The sequence below is a fragment of the Clupea harengus genome, chromosome 24 (genome assembly GCF_900700415.2).
Source record: "Clupea harengus chromosome 24, Ch_v2.0.2, whole genome shotgun sequence".
Classification (NCBI taxonomy): domain Eukaryota; kingdom Metazoa; phylum Chordata; class Actinopteri; order Clupeiformes; family Clupeidae; genus Clupea; species Clupea harengus.
The window spans coordinates 19,316,018-19,326,017 of record NC_045175.1 but is presented as its reverse complement, the minus strand read 5'-3'; the positions used below and the strand labels follow the sequence as shown (position 1 = coordinate 19,326,017).

At 43.0% G+C, this 10,000-nt stretch overlaps 1 protein-coding gene across 1 annotated transcript in view; it reads right to left on the bottom strand.

Moving 5' to 3' along the window:
• Nucleotides 1-7,963: 7,963 nt before the first annotated feature.
• LOC105903168 (zinc-binding protein A33-like) overlaps nucleotides 7,964-10,000 on the bottom strand; it is a 4,575-nt gene continuing 2,538 nt past the window's right edge. Inside the window, exons 3-4 of the mRNA XM_012830881.2 lie at nucleotides 9,950-10,000; nucleotides 7,964-8,619 (exon numbers count right to left, since the gene is read on the bottom strand). The exon at nucleotides 9,950-10,000 is cut by the window's right edge and continues 196 nt beyond it. Of these exons, the coding sequence (XP_012686335.2) occupies nucleotides 7,964-8,619; nucleotides 9,950-10,000 (707 nt within the window). The remainder of the gene's footprint in view (nucleotides 8,620-9,949) is intronic.

Here is a 10,000-nt window from a genome sequence, read left to right as displayed (position 1 = left end):
TGATTATATCTATACGTTTGTAGTTTCTGTCCTTCCGTCTGTCTGTCTGTCTGTCTGTCTGTCTGTCTGTCTGTCTGTCTGTCTGTCTGTCTGTCTGTCTGTCTGTCTGTCTGTCTGTCTGTCTGTCTGTCTGTCTGTCTGTCTGTCTGTCTGTCTGTCTGTCTGTCTGTCTGTCTGTCTGTCTGTCTGTCTGTCTGTCTGTCTGTCAGTCAGTCAGTCAGTCAATCTATCAGCTAATTGACACAGGCAGTTGGTAGGAATACATTCGTGAATTGAGAGGGGAGAGGGAGAGAGAGAGAGAGGGGGGAGAGAGAGAGAAAAATGGAGACTGAGTCATTACTAGATGTCTTATTTCAGTAGAACATAAACTCATAAAAGGCACTGAGATCCCACACAGTAAAAGACAGTTTACTCTAATCAACCCCTAATCGACACAGTGAGGGGCCGAGGCGGTCACCCCACGTTATGCTCACTGGAGTTAGCCATTTCCCTTCTCCCTCCCCCGTGGGACGTGGAGAAATACTGCTCCTGAGCGGCGCGCGCTTCCGCATTCAAACAGAAGTACGGGAGTGCTGGGTGAGAGTGTGGGTATGTCTGTATGAATAACTTAACTGGGGTTGTGTATGGAAATGGTGAGTAAATGTGACCTGACATGATAGTGGGTACTGCACTATATGACAAGGAGGGTATTGACAATAAAAAGGTGAACGGTGACCATTATGGATTCAATGTGTTGTGTTGTTGTGTTGTGAAAACAGCGTTGCAGCCATGCAATGGCGCTTGTGCCTCTTTCTTACACACACACACACAAACATAGCACACACACACACACACACACACAGACACACAAACACACACACACACCCAGGGGCACCAAGACTCCAGGGGCACCAAGCAACCGATGTACAGTATTTTTTACTTGATAGAGTTTCAAAGGTATTAGCTAATCTATCTAATGGTGAACCTGAGTTATCAGGATTGAACTTCAGTCACAGAACAAAAACATTGAGCTGACATGTACCTGACATGTACAATTTTTTTTGGTATTATCTTCATTCAGTCTTTCAAACTTTTTGACTGCCATTGTCAAGACAAATGAAACATATATAGCTATAGCTATAGCTATTTGAAAGTGATTATCTTTTTTTTACAAAATGGCATGCTGCAAGTACATATTTTATGGGCAAAACAACTTTGATCATAAATAAGGACTGGTTGACATAACTCTCTGACTCTCCCTCTCTGGCCCCAGATTTGCTGGATCATTGCTCTAGTGCTCCCCCTGGTGGTCAACTCTGATCCGTTGTTTCCGGTCAACTGCAAGGACATTTTCAACAGCGGCCACGTCCTCAGCGGCGTGTACACCATCTACCCCATTAGACACAGCGTGCCTGTGCAGGCCTACTGCGACATGGGCTGCTTATGTGTGTGTGTGTGTGTCTGTGTGTGTGTGTGTGTGTGTGTGTGTGTGTGCGTGCCTGTGCAGGCCTACTGCGACGTGGGCTGCGACCACAACCACAACGAGGGCGGGTGGACCGTGAGTGAAGAGAGACCGACTGCGTATCCCTTTTTGTTGATGCATTTAGCACACGGCATTCTCCAATCCAATCCTTCCCCTCTCCATTTATGCATTTCAGTCAGGACCAGTTATCACATACAATTATTTCTATCTGAATGGCATAATTCAGGAGGGCTTCTGCCTGAATATTTCCTCAGTCGGTATTGACCCCATGACCTTTGGTGTTTTTAGCACCTTGCTAACATAGTTTGCTAACTGTATTATATGTTTTCATTGTACTCCCAGGTATTCTACTGTGGTTTACATTTAGCAGTGATTAATGCAGTAAATCGACAATACTGGGCTCAATATAGCAACCATCCTTTTTAATGTATTTTTTGCCCTCACAAAGGTATTGTTAATAGAAACTAGGGATGGGAATCGAGAACCGGTTCTTGTTATAAGTGCCGTTTAGGTATGTCACCTGTACGCAGCTTTATTTTGTTTTAGACTGCAGCCAACATGGCGTCTAGGCAGAGGCGTTCAAAAGTGTGGTTATATTTCACGCAAAAAGACGACCACAGGGCCACTTGCAGTGCTTGCAAAACGTCTCTTTCGTCAAAGGGGGGGAAAGCTACCATTACTCCGAAACATTTGTCCATACTGCATGCAATAGCTTTGCAGGAATGTCGCGTTTTTGAGCGCTATGAAGTGAAGATAACGTTAATGAATCTCAACCAAGCAACAGCAGCGCGTCTAACGTTAGCGCTTCATCTGTTAATATTGAAGGTAAACTCTAACAGTCTATTGTGTTAGTGCCATTTGTTTCATTGTGTAAACCAGCTTTCACTTTTTGTTTATGTCAGTTTTATTTTTAGTTCAAGGTGAATACACTTGTAAAAAAAAAAAACAGCACTGTAATTGGCATTTTCAAATATTATTTAGCACAGCGGTTCTCAAACTCTGGTATATCAAGGACACCTAAACTGCCACAAATTAGACCAGGGAGGGATCCCTATTTTCCAGACTCCCCCATCTGATGAGATTTTTGAGTTTAGATGTTTTATTACAAAAATTGTATGAAACCCATTACCAAATCAGTCATAAATTTTGTTACTTATGGTTGGAATTATAGTCAAAACAAATACTTTTTTTCTTTGTTGGGACCCCCTGGCACCCCATCAAGGAAAAGGATCCCTAGGCTATGGGTCTCTGGACCCTACTTTGAGAGTTTGTTGACCTATTCTTTGGTTTGTTTTTGGTTATTATTTAAAACATGTTTATGTATACATACATACTGTATATGCTGTGCATCATTTATTCAGAGAATATTATATAAACGAAAATGAATGTAAATAAACTTGTTTGTACTCTTTTTTTTTCCTTGCCCAAAAATAATCGATAAGAGAATCGATAAGGAATTGAATCGATAAGAAAGAATCGTTATGGAATCGGAATCGTTAAAATCTTATCAATTCTCATCCCTAATATAAACTACCTCTGTCTTTTACCTACGCTCCCAACACCTTGCTCCTTATTCCATAGTTGTATAACACATAGGCTGGGCATAGAGATGTTTCTGTTGAGGAAGAAGATGGGACTTGATATGAAGGGTCTTGTTCTCTGTTCTGCAGGTGTTCCAGAGGAGGATGGATGGCACTGTAAACTTCTACAGACCCTGGGATCACTACAAGAAGGGCTTTGGGAATAAAGATGGAGAGTACTGGCTAGGTTCAAGTTCAAGTTCAAGTTTATTATCATATACTCATAAACAGCATTTATCAGTAATGAAATTCTTTGTGCTCAATGTCCGTTCAACTTAGAGAATAAATAAATTAAATACTGGAGAATGGAGAAAAAGGGTAGGAAAAATAGAAAAAAATTGTAGTGCAAAAAGATATTTCAAGGACAGTTCAGCATCCTGATGGCATGTGGGTAAAAACTATCCCTGTATCTGCTGGTACGGGACCTTATGCTCTTGTATCGCCTTCCAGAAGGCAGAAGGGAGAAAAGACTGTGGCAGGGATGACTAGGGTCAGAAATGATCCGCTTGGCCTTCCTCCTGCAGCGCTGGCTGTAAAGGTCTTGAAGTAGTAGCAGTCCTTTTATTGTTACAGCACAAGTACACAAGTACACAAGTACCAGCAACATGGCCTGTCGCATAGTAAACTAGCGAAAATGGCCTAAAATGGCCTGGAGAATGGATGGTAATGCAGTCCTTTTCAGTGTTTTACACATATATTATATATTTCACACAACAGTGTTTTACACATACACACACACGCACGCAAGCACACACATGCGCCCGCGTGCACACGCAGAGACGCACACACGCACGGACTCACACACACAAACACATGCACACACACACATACACACAACACACACACACACACACACACACACACTCCATCCTATTCTCACCCTGTATCTCTGTCATATGTCAATGTTCAGGACTGGAGTGGCTCCACCTGCTCACCAGTAAGAAGAAGTACGAGCTGAGAGTGGACCACTCGAGGCAACTTTGAGGGCGGGAAAGCCTCCAACGCCCAGTGACTCCTCCTTCTCTGTTGACTCATGACGAGCGCCGCACAGGCTACCCCAACTCAGGCGCTCCCCGTCTCGCGATACATAAACAGGGGGAGCAGGTAGGGTATGGGACAACACACACACACCACACAGACAGACAGACAGACAGACAGGACAGACAGACAGACAGAAGCAGACAGACAGGACAGGACAGACAGACAGGACAGACACACACACACACAGAGAGAGACACACACATACTGTACATACAAAACTACATACAAAAAAGGTTTTGGTTTTTCCCAGCACAACTTCAATGACGCTAATACGGTCGAATCAATGACATTCCAAAATCAGCTTCAACCAGATTTTTTTTTAACCTCTAGAATCAGTTCAATCTCTAAGAAAAAAAGCAATGCTCAAAACTATATCTGCAGTTCTGTGTTCCATCCACCAGGGGATGCCCTCATTCATCACAACGGGAGGAAGTTCTCCACCTTCGACCGAGACCAGGATCTGTCCTCCACTGAGAACTGCGCTCTGTTGTACTTCGGCTTTTGGTACAACATGTCACCACGCCAACTCAACGGGCTCTACATGTGGGGTGCCCAAGTCGCTATGGCTACGGGGTCATCTGGAACCAGTGGAAAGGGTTCCACTACTCCCTGAAATCCATCACGATGAAGATAAGACCAGTGTCTTAGTGATGATGATGATGATGATGATGATGATTATGAATGGATGATGATGATGATGATGATGATGATGTGATGGCGATGATGATGATGAGGATGAGGATGAGACTGATGATGATGATGATGATAATGATGGCGATGATGATGAGGACATGATGATGGCGATGATGATGAGGACAATGACAATGACAGGCATTTCTTGTGCCCTGCGTGGTAATGCTTTAGAAGGGTCCGAATGGGCATTAATACGCCAGGACTTGAGCCATTAAAGGCAATTAATTAGAAATGATCTCTGATGCACACTAAATCTATAATAAAGTGTGCGTTCTTTTACTGAACTGTCATCAAACTGAATTACTTTAATATATGATGAACATAAGAGGCCAAAGGCACTGAGGGGGTTCAGACTGTGTGTCACACACACACACACACACACACACACACACACACACACACAGGACTGCGTGTCACTGTGTCATAGACCTATTTGCTCTCTGCGCCTCTATGTGTTTGCTGTTTCTGGAAGTTCAGTGCCCAACCCTGAAAAGCCCCAGAGCATGCACACACACACACACACACACAAACACAAAGACACACAAACACACACACACACACACACACACACACACAGACACACACACACACACACACACACACACACCGCCCTCGGCCAAAAATTGGTCTTGTCTCAGCTTGAATTCATGCAGGATGTTTGTTGTCCAGCACTTCTATGTTGTGATCCTGGATAGTACACAGTTGAGGCAATCGAGGAGAAAGAGGTGGCGAAATACCACAACATTTCCTCAGACTATCTGTGTTATAAAAAGGTGCAGAGTGTCATTCCCTCTCTACTCTGAACGCAACAGGTTCTCCTCCTTCATCCACTAAACAGCTGGTTTTACCAGAGGTATAGTTTGTATTTAAAATACATGGATGATGATTATGGTGATGATGATGATGATGATGATGATGAGGATGGTGATATAAAATATAAATGTCAATGAAATAAAAAAATTACCTTTTTTGTTTCCTTATGTTTCCTTTCATCTGATATATAATCATATAATATATATGACCATTTAATAAAGATGTTAAAAGCATAGCAGCTGTAAGTCTTCATTTTATTGTATTATTTGAAAATATGAAAAGAACAACAGAATTCTCTGGAAACGTCAGGTACATGTCAGCTCAAAGTTTTTGTTCTGAAAACTGCAAAGTTCAGTGACTGAAGTTCAATCCTGATAACTCAGGTTCACCATTAGATAGATTAGCTGCTACCTTTGAAACTCGATCAAGTTTAGTAGTATGTTTGCCCAACAAAGCGACAAGAGTGTTACCAGAAGAGACTAATTAGGTAGATAACTGTAGTCGGATCACATAGTTTGACTTTGGTGGTTCATTGATCTGGTTAAGTGGCAGTGAACGAATTATCTACAAACATTATTATTATTATTTATGATTGATTATTGAAAATTGATTGTTAAACAAACATAGGCTTGTTGTAAAAGTCTCTATTTCTTCCCCCTATTGTATATTTAATTTTTTCTTTCCATCATTTCTATGTAACTTTAATATATGGTAATGGACAATCATTTGTCCTCAAAGGCATTGCTGACAGAAGTACAATAAAATCCACCTACTGGTATACCATTAGTTAGTAAATGCGCACACACACACACACTCTCTCTCTCTCTCTGTCTCTCTCTTTCACACATGTCAAAACGCACACCCAGACACACATATCCACGTGCACACACACAATCAGGGGACTCCCTGACGTACCACAGCGGACAGAAGTTCGGCACCTTCGACAAAGACCAGGACCCAGGGAGCGGCAACTTTGCCAAATCCTTCCTGGGAGCCTTCTGGTATAAAACCTGTCACTACGCCAATCCCAATGGCGACTACAAGTGGGGAGAGGACAGCTTGCACAAGGCCATCGGTGTTGTGTAGCATCACTATACACTATGGCTTCTCATGTGGAGATCTTATCTCTATGGCTTCTCATGGGGAGATCGTATCTCTATGGCTTCTCATGGGGAGATCGTATCTCAATGGCTTCTCATGGGGAGATCTTATCTCTATGGCTTCTCATGTGGAGATCTTATCTCTATGGCTTCTCATGGGGAGATCGTATCTCTATGGCTTCTCATGGGGAGATCGTATCTCTATGGCTTCTCATGGGGAGATCGTATCTCTACGGCTTCTCATGGGGAGATCGTATCTCTATGGCTTCTCGTCGTAAGGGAAAAATGAATGGGTTGTTAGAGAAAATAATGGTTATTATTTGAATAATTTGAAAGCCTTTATTGTCATGGTATTTGCATACAACGGAATTTGGAATAAATAAAATGTATGTATGTAAGTAAAATGTAATGGAATAATAAAATAATGAAAAACCCAAGCAAACAGTTTTGGTCATACATACAAGCGTAGAAAATTTAACCTGCAAGTGCACACACACACACACACACACACACACACACACAACCACACACACACACACACACAACACACACACACACACACACACACACACACACACACACCACATACACACAAACTGAACCTGCAAGTGCACAAACCAATTGCAAAACCTGATGTCATCTCCTCAGACAGGATGCATTTCATTTTCTATAGAAGGTGGCAAGGCATCGCTGGCGACACACACACACACACACACACACACACTCTGCTGTTCATAGCAGCTCCCTGGTTGTACATAGCAGGGAGGCTATCTGGGGGGAAGGAGTTAAAATGCTAATGAGTTATTGCTATTTGCTCTTACTGAGACAAAGACAGATCACATATCCAGGGGTATGGGTTACAGAGTAGGACAATAGAAAATAATGTAAGCGCTCACTTCATGTCTGTTAAAACAGGATCAGACCACCATCATCAATCATGACATTTAAAAACGCGATTGCATTTGCTAAAGAACCACCAAATCAACAAATTACCCCAACAAACAAACAGACAGATACAATTTGGGTAAAGTCATGCTTGTGTTTTTCTATGCAGCTTATGTAATATTAGCTTATGTCATATTGCCTGAGAGATAAAGGCTATGATGACATTGACGCTAACAAATCCCAAAGCACCAGGGAAAGAGCAGTGACACCAATAAGGGAATCAATGCATATTAAACTGTATTTGCAAAAAAAAGGCAAACCTTTCACAAATTGCCCAAATAAACAGACTTATTCAATGTCATTGTTTTCAAAGTTTCCACAACGTTTTTCTATGCAGCTTGATTTTGTGTTGCTAAAATGAGAGCAAATATGAGAAACACGATGCCAAACACAAACCCAAAGATGTTGACCTCACACCCATACGTCTCCCACAACCCCAGAGCCTCCTTCACCTGGACCTCTACCTCAGTGGGCTCGACTCTCAGCTCGCCCCCCCGACCACAAGGGCGCAGGAAGGGGTAGAGCGCCCCCGTGTGGTCGCCCAGTGAAAATCGGAAAATGGTCGACCCACAGTTGTTCCGAGCGTCAGAGAACGTCACCTTCCGGATGCGTCTGACGGAGCCTCCCTGGTAGCTCACGGCCCAAAACAGCTTGATTCTGAGCACCTCGAGAGAGCTGGAGGAGGGGAGCTTGAGTGGGGTGGGAGGGGAGGTGAAGGAAGAGTACTGGTCTTGCTTTCGCTGGATGGCCCAGAGAGACCTGGGACCACCGTCAACGTGCTGCTGTGACGTGACGCCCACAACCCACTCTGAGGATTCGCCAACGTGAACATCCCAGACGTGGCAGCCGTCGTCGAAAGCCTTGGAGCCCAGAACCAATGCATAGAAGTCGAAGGGGTCCGGGATTGGCAGCGCCGTGACACTGGTCAAGTCGTCTGATAGGGTGATATTGACTGGAGGGGTGATAGGGTCCAGGATCACTGGGTCTTTTGGAGAACGGAGACGGAGCATGAAAAATATCAGTGGGGGCACAGCCTTTGCATTGCCAATGAATATTAGGTTAGAAAATACAAAATTTGCCCAAACGTGACTTCCAGAATAAACCACACAAAAAATATTTTTGCTGATGCGCACACGCATTGCAACCCTGAAAACACACACACCACATTATGAATCCCAATGTAACCCCTGGATACAGCAGTTATGAGTGTTGACAGTATGAAGACATCCTCTTCAGTAATGAAACATTACACACACACACACACACACACACACACATACTCTATCTCTCTAGTAATGAAACATTGTGGCATGAAATGATACTGTTACTCACAGTAGGGAGAAATTCTCTTCATCTTCTTCCACACGTTGAACCTCAAGTTGCCAAGTAGTCCGGGTGCATCAATCACAGCCAAGGGGCTCCGGACTGGCACTGGGGGGCTGAGCTGTGAACTGTAGTGGAACGTACACACACACACACACACACACACACACACACACACACACACACACACACACACACACACACTCGTGCACACACACAAGCCCATGCACACACATGGACACGCACACGCATACACACACTCACACTCACACACGTGCAAACACACATACATGCACACATGCACACATACACACACACAAACACACACACACACACATATACATGCACACACACACACACACACACACACATTGGTCCCTTTACCGCTCCCATGGTTCCAGGTATGAAAGTGTTAGATGAACTGAGTGTATTTGCTCTCTACCTCATCATAATGGTGTTGAACTCCTACAACACACATCACAAAAATACAAAATACAAAAATACTCAATACTCAGGTATAAGACACTCATCACAATTATCTATTATGATTTTAGGCTGTACAGGGGTTATACAGCATTCAATACTCAAGACATACAACACTCGTTATTACAGTTAAGGCATGGTGTAAATGTATCAGATATAAGTATGTTGTGTATATAGTGTGCAATTCTAATCCAATACTTCATGTAAAATGTTGCAGACTTTTCCACATGGTTATATGGTCATTCATAAATTGTCCTGGTTCTGTAAATGGGAAGCAATTCACTGGTAGTTACTGATAGGATGCTACTGACAAATAGTTGAAGTTTGCAGTGCATACATTCTTTTATGAGAAGTAAAAAAAAATATATTATCAGACAAACATTTTTTTTGGAGGGGAGGCCTTATTTCATCATTAATCTTAACAAACACACACACACACACAGGATAATTGTATCCTTTACAAACTAGGTCAGGCTAACAGAGTAATTCCACAACCTGCCCCTGGTCACAATCGGACCCAGGTTGTATAGCCACCTGCAAAAAAGCGATGTCATCTTTGT